The sequence below is a fragment of the Phaethon lepturus genome, unplaced genomic scaffold (assembly GCF_000687285.1).
Source record: "Phaethon lepturus isolate BGI_N335 unplaced genomic scaffold, ASM68728v1 scaffold5395, whole genome shotgun sequence".
In the NCBI taxonomy this organism is placed as follows: domain Eukaryota; kingdom Metazoa; phylum Chordata; class Aves; order Phaethontiformes; family Phaethontidae; genus Phaethon; species Phaethon lepturus.
The window spans coordinates 1-18060 of record NW_010539799.1 but is presented as its reverse complement, the minus strand read 5'-3'; the positions used below and the strand labels follow the sequence as shown (position 1 = coordinate 18060).

The 18060-nt window shown below is 38.8% G+C and overlaps 1 protein-coding gene across 2 annotated transcripts in view; it reads right to left on the bottom strand.

The window, feature by feature from the left end:
- Window positions 1–17556, bottom strand: part of TFDP1 (transcription factor Dp-1) — a 46441-nt gene extending 28885 nt beyond the window's left edge. For both annotated transcript variants that reach the window (XM_010287219.1, XM_010287220.1), the window contains exons 1-2: window positions 17470–17556; window positions 3672–3738 (exon numbers count right to left, since the gene is read on the bottom strand). In XM_010287219.1, coding sequence (XP_010285521.1) covers window positions 3672–3738; window positions 17470–17481 — 79 coding nt within the window. In that variant the 5' untranslated portion in view covers window positions 17482–17556. The remainder of the gene's footprint in view (window positions 1–3671; window positions 3739–17469) is intronic.
- Between the last annotated feature and the right edge of the window lie 504 nt (window positions 17557–18060).

Genomic DNA, 18060 nt, shown 5'->3' with positions numbered 1-18060 from the left:
CACCTTATAGACCTTAGATGAAGCGTTACAGAATGATGTCAAGAAAAATATTCTCCTCTCTTTCTCCCAAACCATGTTTTTGCAAGTATGTCCTTATGACCCTGCAGACAAGACATTTTTTGTCTTCTACCACCACCCTAAAACCTTTATTCCTCTGATAGTTGAGCTCCTCCTCCTTTCACATCTGACTGGCAATATCTAGAAACTGAAGGAAGTCATGTTTGTTGTTGAGGTTGCATTCCGAATTTGCTGAGTCTCTCAAAGTTGGACTTTTCTGAAAAGATGCTGGAATGCACCCTGTGATATTATTAATCCAATGACCTTAAGTGCTGTGAGACCATAAGGACAATAAACTTCAAAAAGCAGACAGGCGCCTGCACTCTCCCCTGAAGAGCCTGCCTTATTACTGTTGTTGGGGACAGCAGACTGGGCTAAGCAAACCACTCATCTGACACAGTAGGGAGATTTGATCCCCTATCAATAATGCAATGTATTCTCAAACTCTCCTTGTGATTGACTTGCAATTTCCAGAAACGACTCCTGCCTTTTAAGAAATACAAATCCAACGGGGAAGAAGAAAAAAAAAAAAAAAAAAAAAGAAAACACACCACTTTTAATGATGATCACCAGAGAAGAACAGAAAGATTCTTTCCTAACTTCCTTCAATTCATCCTAAGAAGTACACCAGATACATTTCTGCTACTCCGTGGAAAGCTCACTCTGTGGTTTTTACCTATTGCTGTGGACTGAAACCTCTTCGTCATGAAATCAAGAGACATTTTGCACAAACTTAGTAAGACAGCGGAGGACTGGACTTTTTGATATAACAGCACATAATGTAGACAGCTACTTTTAGAAAGCACTTTTGTGTATAGTAGTTACATTTAAACTTCTAGCATTTAAAGACTGCACAAAAACCCTGAAAATTCTAAGAAAGTGCCAACAGAAAATGAGGACTACTTTAGTGAATAAATTCTGATACCTATCTGAATACTTTAGTGACAAAATATTTTAAGCTCTGATTAAGACTACAGAGCTTGCATATAATATACAGACAAGTTAGAGGCAAGAAACAGAAAATGATCAAGCCAAGAGAAACAGTTGTTTCTTCTCAATATTAAGAACTAGTTGCTGTCCGTTAACTTTACAGAACTCCCCTAAAAGCAATGAGGTGCAGAAATTAACTGAGAGTAGCTTAGCTTGATTGTACTATTCATGGTGGCATACATTGAGAATAGAGCTCGACTCTCAAACCAGAGGAGCTGCAAGCCTGTAATAAACTATTTAATCACTTTATTTTAGAAATTCTACAAGCAATGAAACGATCTCTATTTTGCCCCACTCTACTTTAAAAGCTACGTAATAACGGAAGATTCACATTTCCAATTCTTGCTCTCTACACTGCACTGTCTGTTTTGACTAGCTCTCCACTGACTGCAACAGGGTCTAGACACAGATACCTACATGGGTGTAAAATGTGCCCTAAGTTTCTGCCCCAACAAAAACATCCATTTTACTGCCCACAGTGGTAGGGCAGGTATCTATCTACCTGTACACTTTTTCTGTTCAGGGGTGTGCGGCTGTGTTTACAATATGTTTACAAAAGTGTCAATTATTCAACCCTTAGTGCCTTCTCCATCAAAGTAGATCACGACAGATGAGTAGGACAGCCCCCTTTTGCAAAGCAATGTATACTTTAGAAAATGGAATGTCAAAGAGAGAGCCTAGTGATATTCCAAGAAAATACTTAATGTACCTCGAAGAAATGTTAGTTAAGTTGGTGGTGATGGAAATTAGAAGTTCTGCAAGTTGTGAAAATAAATGCTTAAATGGGTTGCCTGAACTGGTATATAAAAGGCTAGAGCAATACTACTAATGGAGCTCATCCAGACTGGACTACAGGTTAACTTGAGAGTACTAGTGTAATCCAACAATGCCTAAAGTCAGTAGATTTGTCAACAGGGAGGTTTATGAGAGCATCAGACAAGAAGTAGGTGACTCTGTCCCAGTAAATTTCACCCTACTTAGTACAGCCTATCAAAGCACACCACCTGTCACACAAGAATAAACCAGACTATCATCCTTTGAAAGCAACAACAAAGGAAAACGGCCATTTCAACAAAATCTATTGTGAGATGCGTGTGAACCAAACATGACATTGCATAGAAAAATTACTGACACCTCTGTGCAAATATGACTGATGCTTCACTTGGAGTCATATATATTATTTTGGTCACTTGCTTTCAAGAAAGTTGATGAAAGCAATCAAACAGGCTCAAAGAATGAAAACAGGGTAAGGAAAGATAAGGGAAATACAGAGGACAAAAGAGCTCATCTGATGAGAAATCTAGGAAACAGTGGCTAGTTGGCCTGTCAAACTAAAGACTGTTAAGATACCCAATTGTTATTCATGAAGATTAGGTAAGCATACTGGAGAAAACTATTAAGCTGAAAAATAACACTGCCACCAGCAAAATGCATAAACTGTCAAGAATATACTTAACTGGAAATCAGAGAATAGTTCTACAGTCTCACTATGGAAACAGCCTTCCCATAGGAATATAGGGGACAAAAATCTAATCTTCACTTACAGCATAATCAGTTTACAGAAGAGGTTATATGACACAGCTGCCCAGAACTACAGGCAACTGGAACACAGTGGTGCTTCCGTTTTTTTCCCCAACCAAGCTAATTATAAAGTGCACCTCGTAACTCCCCAAATATTTAGACACTTAATTTTTGAGCTTACATATCAAATTCAAGTTTATAGCCCGTGTTTTATTAAATTGCATGATTACATTACACTATCATACATGCACAGCCATTATCTGCAAGTCCAAAACAGTTCTGTTCAAAGTATTTTTTCAGATAGGTTTACACTAGTGTGCACACACTATCATAAAAACTGTCATAACTCATTTTAAACTTCCACATTCCTGCATTTTCCCATTTGCTAAAACATAGTGCCCCAAAAGATGTTTTAGACCATCCTGGCCTTAAACAAAAGCTACACTAACAAGAAGATCATATGTATGAAGATGATTAAGGGACTGGAACATCTCTCATATGAGGAAAGGCTGAGAGACCTGGGGCTGTTTAGTCTGGAGAAGAGAAGAGGGCACCTCATCAATGTCTATAAATACCTGAAGAGTGGCTGTCAGGAAGATGGAGCCAGTCTCTTTTCAGTAGTGACCAGTGATAGGACGAGTGGCAACGGGCATAAACTGCAGCACAGGAAGTTCCACCTCAACATGAGGGAAAACTTCTTGACCATGAGGGTGACGGAGCACTGGAACAGGCTGCCCAGGGAGGTTGTGAAGTCTCCTTCTCTGGAGACCTTCAAAACCCGACTGGACACATTCCTGTGCAACCTGCCCTAGGTGATCCTGCCTTGGCAGGGGGGTTGGACCAGATGATCTTCACAGGTCCCTTCCAACCCCTACCATTCTGTGATTCTGTGATATGGGATGACAAACCACCACTGAACTCCATGCGCAGTTTAAAGACAATTATAAATCACAGAAAATCTACAGTTTGCTTGCTGATTATGTAAGATACAACTTAGGAAAACCTTTACAAAAACTATGCTAAGAAAGCACATTAAAGCCAGTAATGAGCATTACAACTAATAATCAAGAAATGTAGAGTCTTAGTAAAAATTGTGTTCTTACCTTTTCCAGGACTTAGGTTTTGGTCTATAAACACCTTAAGCTCTCCATTGGCTTCAATTAGTCCAGCCTGTTAAAGAAAGTAACTTTTATTAAATTTACAAACACAGACATCATTTTATTGTTAAAGATGGAAGGTATCATACCAGAAGTCTCTGCTGCTACCACTCTCATTTTGTCACAAATCTGCCACTATATAATGGCACTGTTTGTGGCATAACATAAATACCATATTCCTAAAAAGCAAGCAGAAAAATCAGTTTACACCTACTTTGCTATTTTGTGTCCTAACCAAGGTCTTATAGTGTACATGCACTGTTTTAATAGATGGCTGAACACTACTCTAGTTAGAACCAACTGACACCTGTGACTATACCTTTCTCTGTGCAGATACTATTTACCTTTATCACAGAAGTTAACAACATTACAGCAAAAACAGCAGAGGTAGTAGAGAGCGCCTTAGGCCATTTTAATCAGGAAAAAAGGCATTAAGAAGAAGCACCTTGAGCTTTTCAATTATTTTTTTTAAAGATCAGAATATAAAGCTCGTAAGTGAAAGAGCCGTAGGATGACATACAAGTTTATAAAATAATCACCATCCTTTGAGGAAGCTCACAATGGAAGTTATTTTTAAAAATGTTATTAATTTTTGGATAGAAAACACTTGATTCAGTAATTCCTTGGTATCTCCAGACAAAATAGTTCTGAAAAAATAACGAACACAGGACACACAGAAACTGTTTCCATTTAGAAAGAACAGCAAGAAAGTCAACACTTGCACTGAACCATAATTTAGCATGTGGTGTTACAGAGGCTGAAAAGTCCCTAGCTACATTTTGTGCATAGCTGGTATTTGCAGCCTACTGCCGATCTTCAAGAGACAACGAAGTGGTTCGCTGTTAGTCAGCAGCAAAGCTCTTCCCTTAAAAGTCTACCTGAAGAGCCCTACTTATGATTTGCCAGAAGTTCAGCAAACCAAGTGAGCCGCTAGAGGATGCTGTGGTGCTATTATTATCCAGGTGTATGACAGCAATGACTTCTTAAGAAAGACAGGGAACTTTACAAAACAGAAAACCTTCTCTCCTCAGTGAAAGGGGAGGGGGGAAAAGAAGATGACGGAGCACTGGGGACAGGCTGGGAAGTGAGAAGAAGAGAAATTTTGCTGAGGGAAGCAAGCATAAAGAACAGTGGCCTGTAATGGCATGGCAGTGATGAGGACCTGGTGGCACAAAGAAAACATGAGTGAGGAGACAGTGGAACTGATGGGTAGAATGAAGAGCCTGTGTCAGTTCTGTCCTCCATTCTTCTAATTCTGCCCTCAAAAGTAACAAAATAGTATTGTTTTAAGGAGACTGCAACAACTTACCAGTACATGAATGCTGCCTGTTCTCCGTCTTGCCCACAGTAGGCATTCAAAGGTCCACTTAAACAAATGGCAGTTCTACTGCCATATTCCCAGGCACCAGAGCTCTTTAAAAGGCTAACTCTGAATTATGTAGTAAGTGTGATGATGAAGGGCAACAGACTACATCACTTTCAAAGAAGAAGGTATACTCATCGACATGAAATCAGTGTCACGTACAAAGATGTTATTAGAGCTACACAGATGTTACTAGAGCTACACTGCATGGTGATATGACATTCTGGAACACTGGAACCCAACGTGCTATATGAAGATGAATTTTGGGGTAAGTGTTACATTATACTCCCATTCTACCTCAATTTCATAACAAGAGTATTAAACCACACAGGAAGTGCAGTCTCATTGTCATATTTCTTTAAATGCAGTACTTCAGTTTCTATTCAACAGCAGAAAGAGGAGGCTTGTACTCAAGGATTCCTACAAATTCTTTTTTGTGAGAATCAAAAAGATATCAATGAGATTAGAAACACATTTAATATGTAGAGTTTGTGATTAGTGGACCACCAAGAAAATGGTTGTTTTAATCTGTAATGTCTTTCATTTTAGAAGCACATGAATTTAGTAATTTTGAATTACTAAATATATCCATTGATGTAATATGCAAACTTGCATCAAGTTCACATGTCAGTTACAGTGATAATCCAAACCCAAATATTTAAACTGTGATATTCAGCGAATTCAAGCACTAAATGCAAATCATTATTTCAGCAATTAGCAAATTAGGCAATTCAGTAATCAATTAGTTATTGGTCCCTTCCTACTTGTATTTCTTTTTAAACTAGAATGGTCTCCAATATAACAATTTCTATTAATTAATTTTATCCTTAAGTATTCAACCAATAATTTCGTAAGCTTCAAGTTTTCTCCTATGTGATTAAAATATACAGTGAAAAAAACTACCCCAAACTATATGCAACTCCAAAAAACACAATCTAACCTAACATTACAAAGGGTCAGCTTGGCGCTACATGCCCTGACCATGCTTTTGTGTGACTCAAATTACACAAGTCACAAACTAGAGAACATTTGGGAAAAACACTGAATATAATCAAGAAGAGACTACAATTTGGGGAAAATCAGAGAACAGCAATCACTGAACAAGAAGAATCCCCTCAGGAACCATGACACTGATGAAGATATGGTTCACTTCAGGACATGGTTTAGTGGGCATGGTGGTGTTGGGTTGATGGTTGGACTTGATGATCTTGAAGGTCTTTTCCAACCTTAATGATTCTGTGAAGAGTACAGCACTTACAGTTCCACACCAGTGTCTTACTAAAGGTTCAGTTCTAGCAGTTAAAACGGCTGGTAAATATTCAAAAAAATTCCTAAGAGTATGCCTAGGAAAGACTCCAAGAAAACTACTTGGAAAGAATACTACAAAGTCCCACAGCAAATAGCACCCCCAGCTGCTATTATTCACAATGAAAAACTGATTTCTAGTGAAAATTCTGTTACTCTGAGTATCCTCTTTACACTTCTGGATATGCTATTTAATTCTAAGATTGTCAAAATTTATCATTAGTTTTGAGTCTCCTCATTCACAGACACAAGCTTTTGGTGAGAGGGAATTGAAAAGCAAAACTTCCCTCCCATATGGAATTCTGGTGACTTTGTTTTAAAATGGAAATACTAGGCAAAAAAATCTCTCAGTGGGTATTTCAAAGAAATTCCCACTATTTTTCAAGCCAGGTGAAAGGAGAAAGAGACAAGGCTCACTCTTCCATAGCCTATATAGCACAGCGCAGTGCCCAAAAGAAAGAAAATAGAGGAAAATGTGACCATACCTCCCATTAGGTATATCATAGTCACAGATTCACAACTAACAAAACAAAAAACAAACATCACCAAGTCTAAACAATAACAACAAAACACTAACAAAAAACTGCACACCAGCAAGAAATATCTGATTTTCCCCAATGGAAAAGTAACCTTCTGCCAAGGAAGGTTTAGACTTCAAGGAAATTCTATTTTCGAATGGGAAAACACATGTAGTTTTTAGGCCTTGTCAAGCTACTCATAACAAGGTACTTTTTTTTTTTTCACCTGATAATATAATTTTTTTCATATTCTACATTTTATTCTTATCTTCTTATGAGTCTCAATTTCAAGATGTGTTACTTCCTTCGATGATAACACCAGGGCTGCTTAAAATAAGATCATGCTCTCCGTATTCGATTCTGAAAGCTTTATAACTGTGTAGAACTCCACAATTTAGCATTGCTTTCCTCTTCAAAGAGACATCTTGGCTATGTATACTTCTCTATGCCTACATAAAGAAACTCCTTGTATCCTAGGAGTAACAGATACAGATACACCCTTTATCCTTTTCATATTTCAACAAAATCAACAATTGCAAAAAATAGCTTTTGACACTCAGCATAGCATCTAAACTGTAAGCTTAAGATCTCCTTTCCACAGTTCAGATGGAGGAGGTTAAAGACCATTGGACAAGTCAGTAAATCTGGTAATTTTAACTGTGGAAGCTATGCCAGACCAATCATCACCTAAGCTTTGATCATCACACATCATTCAGAACTCCTAAGGAAAAGGAATCAACTGACAGGCTAAACATATCAAAAATTCAACTGAAGTTAGCTTTGGCCTGCTATGAGATCATCAGCAGTCATAAGGACTGGGAAGTCTATTTTTGTTTTGTTTGCAAGTAAATGTTGAAAAGCACTACAAGTGCCCTCAGCCTGAAAGTCACTAAATAGGGAAATGTCTTTTTGTTGGGACTAAAGTTAATCTGAAACAAGATTTGCTAAAAATGCAGAGAATTTAACTTATTTAAAAAAATCCCTTAGTGCACTATTATGAAATAATTTCCTATTTTTCTAACAAGCTAATATTTGTGGTCTCCGAAGTTATGCTCTAGAAACTCACCACCCATACAACAAAAGTGTAATTTCTTCCACAGCTTTCCAGACTTGCAACTCAATTTCTTACTAAATTATAAGTAAAGCATAAAATTATTGACTAAACTTTGAAACTAAACAGAAAAGATTCAAGCTGAATTTGGACTGAAGAACAAGGAACCTAAAAAAGCATGACCAAGAAGTTAGACTGCACAAGTACATGTGCTATGTCTATAGGGTTTAATCAGATAGGAAGGTTCCCCAACACTCTGAGATAAGTAAACACTGGGAACAGAAGGGTGCTTTTGTGCCACAGAAACACCTTCTACCTTACTTCTAGGTAACAAGTCCATTTTAAGTATGCTCCCTGAAAAAGAGCTGAAAGAAGAGGAAAAAGGGTAGAGATAAACGGAAACAGAGGTATTTGCCAAAAGGTATTTCTCAGAATAGAAATTTTCAGTTGCTAACGGCAGATTAAGCCCACTAGATTGAGGCACAGAACTGAGTTTGACAGTAAAACAAGAGGAGTGTGTGACAAATATACAACATTGGTTAAAGAATGAGAGTCAGAATAGGACAGACAGAAAACAAGCAGATGGTTTTGGGACTGGCAGAGAAAGAGACAGAAAGTGAGCTAGAAAATCAGATGGAAGATGGCAGATTAAGATTTGAAGTAGAGAAACTGGGAGTCATTGAAAAATACAAGAAACAGAATTGATGAGTACCTAAAAGAGAGTTTTAATAGGACAAGGAGATCGGGTCCTGTGGGGACAAAGGAAGAACATGGGAACTGGGAAGGCGAATACAATCTATTCTAAACTGTGGCTGAAAGGGTAAATAAACTGGGACTCAGACTGAGAAGTCCAAAATAAATCAGGTAAGAAGTAGAAAATGGAGAAATTGGGAAGGGAAAGTATTCCCATTAGCGTACATCTCCCAGAGCTTGTCAAAGGCATCAGGAAGATGCCTCTGCTGTCTGCAGGCATTTGCAAAGCCTACCAGCAACCAACCACACATCTTGTGCAAACTGCACTTACCTTGACCCATACGGAATCACAATCCATAGTCATTTTACTGCTTAGGAGTAGGCAATAAGTGTAAGGGCCTTATCTCACACAATTTTACTACGTGCCACTTAACCGACAATGTAGGGGGGGTTTGTTTGCCTTAGTTTAATATAAGGAAACCTCAAACACACACAACAGAAAATTACAGAATCACAGAATCATTAAGGCTGAAAAAGTCCAACCATCAGACCAACACCACCATGCCCACTAAACCATGTCCCCAAGTGCCACGTCTACATGGTTTTTGAACACTTCCAGCGATGGTGACTCCACCACCTCCCTGGGCAGCCTGTTCCAATGCTTGACCACTCTTTCAGTAAAGAAATTTTTCCTAATATCCAGTCTAAAACTCCCCTGGTGCAACTTGAGGCCATTTCCTCTCATTCTATCATTAGTTACTTGGGAGAAGAAACCAACACCCATCTCACCACAACCCCCTTTCAGGTAGTTGTAGAGAGCGATAAGGTCTCCCCTCAGCCTCCTCTTCTCCAGACTGAACAACCCCGGTTCCCTCAGCCACCCCTCATAAAGACTAATGCTCCAGACCCCTCACCAGCTTCGTTGCCCTTCTCTGGACACACTCCAGCACCTCAATGTCCTTCATGTAGTGAGGGGCCCAAAACTGAACACAGGATTTGAGATGTAGCCTCACCAGTGCCAAGTACAGGGGTACAATCATTTCCCTGCTCCTGCTGGCCACACTATTCCTGATAGTGAATGGGCACATGGCCACCTGGGCACGCAGCTGACATATTCAGCCAGCTGTCAACCAGCACCCCCAGGTCCTTTTCCGCTGAGCAGCTTTCCACAGCCACTCTTCCCCAAGCCTGTAGCGTTGCATGGGGTTGTTGTGACCGAAGTGCAGGACCTGGCACTTGGCCTTATTAAAGCCAAGTATTAGCACAGCTACAAAGTGGAGAAAAGCTTGTAATCAGAAATAACACTGCTTAGGCAACCTTAATTCTTCTTTCACCCCTATTCGTAAGCAAACGTCATTTGTAACAAGAGGATAATACACTATTTTTCCCATTGGACTCTCATCTCATTCAGGGACCAAGAGCACACATGCTCTGGGAATGAATCATCATGTAACTGCTGACTATTTTCATGGGACACCCAATTCATTTTTTGCAGAAATTAAAATGCAATTAAGATATGAAGTAGAGCATCACATGAAAGAAAGTTCTTACATTTAAAACACATGAATTTCATTTTGCAAATGAAGTCCATGAGAACTATTCCTTACTGTAATAAAGAACTTTTAAAGTCAGGCTATAGGAGTCTGTTTCTACAAAATTCTCAGACGTGTTATTTTACTGTCTCTCAGTAGCCTTCTCTTTAGAAACTGAGATCATATGACACCCTCAGTTCATGGCACCATCTTCAAGACTAATGCATTTGTCAACCACTCAGCAATGAGCTATACCATAGAAATGAGCTTTCCAAAAAGTAAATTTGAATTACTAGCACCTTAACTAGCAAAGCATAGTCAAAGCACTAATTATTAAAGATCACACAGAATTGTGAAGGTAAAAACTAAATGCAGGTTAGTAGCTCAGTTCAGCATTGTTCATCTGGTCTGAACATAGGCTCCACCGAGGCTGTACATGCACTGGACACTGAGTATACACAGAATAACACCTGAAGTCTCCTTATTGCAGAATACGTCAAGACCATCAGCATTCTTGGCTGTTCTTTCTAAACAGAGCAACACGTCTAGAATTCAGCAAAAATTAAATGAAGAATTCATTTGGAAGATGAGTCGCGTAGTGGTTCAGTCTAAACAGCCACACAGATCAAAAATACTGCAGGAGTTAAAAATCATTATACTGGGTTGTTTCTTACAGTAATTCAATTGCTCAAGTGATGCAATCCTGGCAAAATTTAAAGCTGACACCCCCAAAACCAACTGCAAAGATGTAAGAATGAAGCAAAACCGAATACAAGATTCCTAGGATGAATATGACTAAAGTGCTGGTTTGCCACTTCTGCCACATAAACTAATCAGAAAATAAAATAATCATTTGTGTCCTCCTGGACTAAATACTCCTATGCAGAGGTACCAGCAGCAGCCATTGCCACAACTAGCTGCTGGTGCCATTCTAGATTTGACCTAAATAGAGTTTTGATTTTCCAGCCAAATCAAATCTTTACAGCCATTTGTTCAACAGCATCTGAACCACAACTGAAGACAGCAAGTAATATTAAACAGGACTCATTCCGAAACCATTTGCCTCACCAACCTCCTTATCAGTGTATTATAAGGCTACAGCAGCCCTCAATGTAATTTTCAAGCAAGTCTGTGTAACCATTAATCCAATACTGGGATGCTTAGCAAATGTAACGTAACACAACACAAGTAGGCAGCAGCGTTTTGGGGGATATGGACCACTGTCAAGCTTTAAAATCAAGTTGTCCGCTACCTGTCTGAAAACCACTTCAATATAGAGAATGTTTAGCAAAGATTGGCCCTTCCACTTCTAATTAGCCACAATAAATCTCCATTAAGTGATAGCCAGGCAAGCAAATACAAACACTAAAATAAGTCATCCCTAGTGTAACTTAACTTTTAAAAGCTGCATTTTTGTTTAGCATGTTGTCAGCATAGTGTATTTACTCAATAATACTACAAATATATATTTATATGGAGCCATTACCATTAACTGACACACACAATTAATAAAGAAGTTAAACACTTGAAGGCTACAGGAAAATGCTTTATTTACACAAATAAATCGGCAAGGTGACAAGCAACTTGTGAGTTGTATATTTTCTGACTTACAAACACACACCAACATAGGAGGAAAAAAAAAGGGAAATTCTTATTGGCTATTTGCAATGTAAAAAGGAGAGCTTAAAGATCATTTTCCTTCTGCCTGTTTCTAAAAAGCCTACTTCAAAAAAAAAAAATTAACAACATTTGAAATGCCAGACTGAGATGCCTTTTTAGAAGGCCTAATTTTATATTATTTGATCTTCAGTTTGCCAACTTCTGAACATGTTAGAACTGACTACAGGCAAATAGAAATAGATCAAGCTACCAAGAAGTTGCTGAACTAAAACGTTATCAAAAAAGGTGCATGAATCACTTGAGATACACTAAAGACTTAACTTCTCTACTCTGTCTTACTGAAATTCCCAGTATATAACCAAAAATAAACATAGAAGGAAAAACACATGCTGATATTTTAAGAAAAGTTTGAAAAATATCTTGAAGACTTTTCAATACTTTCTAGTCATTGAAAGTGCATCATATAAAAAAGATCCAAAATACATTTTTTTCCTACTTCCTTTAGTCTCTTTTTTTTTTAATTCATCCCAAATGTAACCTTTTCAGACCACAAAGACTTGCTCAAGATTAAGGTAGAAGCACCACATGAAAGCTATTAAAAAGTACAACTTTTGTGGTGTTCTGGAAAAATTAATACACAGAAGCACAGATCTACTTCTTTCCCCAAATTTAGCAGAACTATTGACCTATTGTGCTTTTTTTGGCTGGGTTGGAGCTCATTTTCTTCACGGAAGCTAGTATGACACCCATCCAGTAAAGCTGCTGTAAGAAATCAGTTTGCTGGTTTCTGGGGGAGCGGGTTTAATATATAGTCTTTGAGCAAAATATTTACTAAAGTAATACTGTGAAACAAATTAATTGGATTAAATTGCATACTCAAATGTATGCTGAATACTCAGTTAAAATAAACCATCAATGTTAATCGCTACATCTCTAGATCTCTTTAACAGCAATGTTAGATCAGGTGCCGAACTTTGTGCAGGCAGAACTTCCTACATGGTGTCCTCAGATTTCCGTATGTGCACAGGGCTTCCTTTGCAAAGTTAGATACATGGGCCATAGCTACTACTCAATGAGATTAATAAAAGCACCATGAACAACCCAAGAGATGCAGTAAGTTTTATGCAAACTACAGATCAAGAGAAAAATCCAAGCAAAAGATGACAGTAGAATGAAACATAATGTAAAAAAATAAAACCCTGATTTTAGAACCAGTGGTTCCAAAGCCGGTGTGACTGTCAGCAACCTATGAAACAGTAAAATGCATGAGCTTTCCAAACAGCTCTCAAGATATTTTAGTCTGTGAGAAATTTTGAAGGCTAACAGTGGTGTGTCAGTTTAAAAAGTTTGTGAAACACCAAATTAGTTTTCAACCGTATGTTCTTCATGAACAATTATGGGTTTTTTAATGACTGGAAACAGTCCAAGCAATAATGGTGAACAACTGAAACAATCATAAGCAACTGCTACTTATAGAGTATTTTGTTTATGTAATTCATGTATTTCAACATATGTAATTTTCAAGATCTGAAGGAATTGTACTCATTCCTTTCATCTAGTGGCCTTCTCAGTACTCACTGTAATACCATGCATTGGCACGTCCCTTTCAATAAATCTAGTTCCTGCAAATGACTCCTGTTGCTTCTCTTCTATTTCACAGTGGGTCTCAAAGAGCCGCAAGCTTCTCTTTCTTTATGGCTGCTTGAGAGGCCTCAACAGTTCGTTTGCAACAGAAGTAACTGAGAGGAGAAGCAGGGTCACACCACAAGTTGGATCTTCAGTTACGCTACAGAAGCTGTTAATTTAGTGGTGGAGGGTATGTTAACCATTGATACAAAAAAATATTTATCATCTTAATTTTCAGATAATTCTAATATAGAAAAGTCACCAGCAAGTAGTCCTCAGTCTTATACTGGGAACTGGAAGACAAAAAATTAAGTCACCAAATTTACTTTCTTGCTACAGTAATGTTCCTCCTATCAATGATGCATCCTGCCTAATTTTAAGCATGCCATTGGACAGGTCATCATTTCACTTAGGGAATTGTGCTCCCCACCAACCTATTAATCCTATGAATCCAGTGAGCAGCACAAGTCAGCTGAGGACCTTGGTGTGCACATTTGGCTCCTCCAGCTCCTCCCTGCAAGGTTCCACATTTCTAAGAAGTAGAGGAGTTTACAGTAGACTCATCAAAGTCTTAGGAGAATGATTATCGATTAACCAGAAAGAGGATACTGGCTAAGCTGGAGTTTCTGGAGACTGTCTGCATGCAATGACTACCTCAGTCTCAGACCAAGAAACTTCCCATATGTTGCGTCCACTGTTCCCAAAGATAATTATACATCATATACAGCACAAACAAGCATGTCAAACTGTACCCAACTCCACTGACCTCAACTTGACACAGTTTGCCACTCAGCCTCTGACAAGCAATAGAACGATCCCACTCTCAAGATACACAAGTCCTTGAGATACTGCAATTGGTGTTCTCCTGTCCACACTTTTTTTTTCACTGCTTCTTTAAATTACACAAAAAGTAAAGTTTTTCTAGTAATTAAGATCTTATAAACTGAATGTGATATTCCATTGCTAATCTGCCTGATTCTGTTAGAATTGCTTCTCAGCTCCATACAGCACTCACTCACATAAAACCAAAAATGGTTATGCTCATTACTATTACCAGATCACACTGGAAAATGAGTTTGCTCCTTTTTTCTCCTTTATATTTACTGCATTCTAGATCCCACACCTTTTTATAACAGTTTTCAAAGAAATAAATTTATATCCCACAGATACTTCAACCTTCACAAGCTAGTATTTCTCTTTTTCCATTACTATTTTTCAACCTGTCCAGCTATGTAACACTACTTGTGATTATGCTCTTAAACTCCACCTGCAGCCTCTTAATTAAGGTGCTACATATGTATCTTCCCCCCCCTCCCCATAGCTTCCCGACCACTGCCAAGGAAATCAAAGTATTCTGCAAAAAAACCAAAATCGATGCTTTGTTGCTTATTTTCTCTTTACTGTACACTATGAAGAGCATTAGGAGGATACATTTTAACATAGTATTTAGACTTGGGTCAAATAGCTCATAAGCATTATCTTGCCAGCTTACCTGATAAGTACTTTTGTAATTACTTAATCCTTTATAAAAGCATTTAATTGTGTTTGCTGGTATTGTCCATCACGCTCCCCGTTTGTTCAATTACCCAGTAAAGTCTCAGTCTGCAAACTTTTACAAGTATTTGACTTTTGGAACAGGTCTTTTCACCTTTCTTCTTTCTTATAGTTTTTATAGAGAGATATCAGAAGAAGAGCTGGATGCAAGCAACAAAAGGGAAAGTGCCCTCCTGCGGCAGGTGGGAGGAAGGGTTAAGTAGGAGCATGTTATCTTGTGGCGCCCTGGCTCCACACCTTCCTCTTCTGCAGGGCTGCCAGCTGCACCGTCACCAGAGCAAGCACTGGCCTCAGCAGCACACAGCAGGACTGGGATGCACACTGAGCCTGCGATCCCAGGCTGGAGTGCACCGAAGCACGCTTGGCCATGTAAGCGCCACCTAAAAACTTCGCATCGGAGCAGCACAGCCCTTACCACAGTTTAGCCATCTTGGCTCTGCTGAGAAAAAGGGAAGGAAGGGGTGGGGGCATTCATCAACTATGCCATCTTCTTCACCACTACATCTCAAGAGTCAGTTAGTGCACTTGATGGGTGACATCACAGAACCACAAGCCATTAATCACAGCAATATTTCCCTGTCAGAATGTTTAAATTTACAGCAGTGCAGGTCTTCATAGGCTCAGTGCCCAGAAATTTAGTGACACTGTCTCTATCATTATTAATTCCATTATTTCACTAGGAAAAGAACTTGGATTTTGGACCAAAAAATACAGGAATCAGTCTCTTCCCTTCTGAAAATAAAAAAGTGCTATACCCTTCTCTATTTTCTAGCATTCAATCAAACCTAATAGGACCCATAATCAGACCTGGAAATTTAAGATTTCCCAGCATTCACTACACTTTTTAGACATCATGTAATGGTGGGTATGTAATAGTCTGCAAAAAGGTAAGCAGTTCATCTTTCTTCCCTGAGGCAGGATTAAGTATGTGTAGAGGTTTTTAAGAACAGGTTAGACAATCCTTCAATTAAGATTTCATACCCTTTCTAGCTACCCTGTTCCAGTGCTCAAGTACACTTAAAATTTTACCTAAAACCTGACCTAGTTTTTTCTTTTTCCAAATTCAGCTTATTAATTCTTGCAATAAAGATACTGAAAGCAATTTCTTTTCCTATCTGTAGCACCTTCTTCCATTTCTAAAGTTTATTATCATGTACGTTACTCCTCCCTTAACTACTCCCTTTTCTAGAATAAGCCAGTTCTTTCAAAAATCTTTCTTAAATGTCTTATTCTCATTCTGCTCCCCTAGACCTTCTAAGACATTCATCTGTATTTCCAGGTGCTAGCACTTCTCTTCATTGCTCTCTCTCCCAAAAGCTAGTGTTAAACAAATCTACTTTAGTGTCACAATTACTTTGAACTGTTTCAATTTCACCTCTTAAGTCTAATATTCCTCTTTCATTTTCTTCCCACTTACACAGCCTTTCATTCCCTGAACTCTGCTATCTGCAACATACTTGGCCACCCTTATCTCTTCCAGGCAAGCTTTGAGTGACTATGTATTTCTGGTTGCTTCTCTGCACATTAAGATGTTTTTCAGTCGGTTCTGAACTACTAAAATTCTCTACGAGATTTATTTGTTAAACCAATCACTATTTCATGGAAATTCTCGCTATTTGAAAGCTACAATGGTCCAGATTAGATTGCAACCTGCTGTTTAAGAACTTGGAATTATATCACTTTTCCTTAGCATGTATGCTGTTGGTTTTTGGTGGTTGTTTTTTTTTTGAAGGGGAGATATATACTAATTTGCATACAGAGTAGCATCTTGTCTTATTTTTAATAAGGGAATGTGAAAGCCCAATTATATTAGGTATTAACAATGAACTACATCTTAAATGCAGAACCTGTTTAAAAAAAAATTAAAAGTACTGTAATGAGTAAAGAGCAAACATGGTTGAAGGGGTAGGCCACAGAATCAAAGCCACTAACGTTAACATCAATGGTAATGGAAGTCTATGATGCAAGTCCCCAAAGCTTGTTTTTATGGACATTAACTAGCATCTTTTAGTAGACAGAGACAAAACAATGAACACATACGGAGACAGAACCACCTTCACTCCCTTGAATACAGGATGCCTCCCTGAACACAAGAAAGGCAATTCCAGTTGACCACAGTAGTCAATGACAATACCATCATCTGAACAGTGTTTGCTGGGTTTTTTTAAATCCAGTTCAAAACTAAGTTCTATTAGTGTTCAATGTGAATACACTTAATGTCAATGGCCCAAGCACTTTTATGAGTACAGTGACTACTTAAGATTAATTACTCTGAAAAAAAATGGCTGCAGATCTGAAGCTGGTTTTATGCTGTAACATCTAGAGGAAAACACAGTCTAGGCTTGATGTACAGCATAAAGTAAGTTTCATATTTCATTAATGCCAGCTATTATAAAGCATGACCTGGTTTGCTTTTGTTAATAACACCAAAAATACTCTATCAGCTATACTTCCACATATGATGTGCTACAAATATACTTACATCTTTTGCCATGTTACCAAAAGCTAGAAATCAGTCCTCTTAGAATCTTGATGGCTGCAGGATACAGAGACAATGATGCTATTTTCTACAAAGCAAATAAAGACAACATCAGCTATAAAAATTAAAGGAGGGGAAGTTTTTATGATTGAAATTACTACCACCAAATACAATTCAAGGTTGTTTTTTTTTTTTTTAAAAAAGGTTTTTGAAGAGGAAAAAGTTTTCTGTCATCACCAATTCAACCCCCCGGTCCCCCTTCCCTCTCCGCTCACGTGTGGGAAATACTCGTTTTCCGACAGCGGGGGTGAGCTCTCCCCTGCCAGGAGCGCCCTTCCCCCGGCACGTCCCCGATCCCAGCGGGGCAGCCGGCAGCCCACGCTGGGCCGGCCCCTGTCCAGCTGCGCCCCTTGCAACACCACAGAACAGGGCGCGGGCAGAGCGGTGGGGGAAAGAGATCACTCCCTTGGCCTCCTCCTCCCCACCCTCATTTCCAGCAGCAGGCACAAGTAGGCCTCAGGGGCCAGCTCCCCCCGGGGCCTGGCAAACCCCCTCTCTTCCTCGCAGGCGGACGGGCCGCGGCTGCACCAAGAG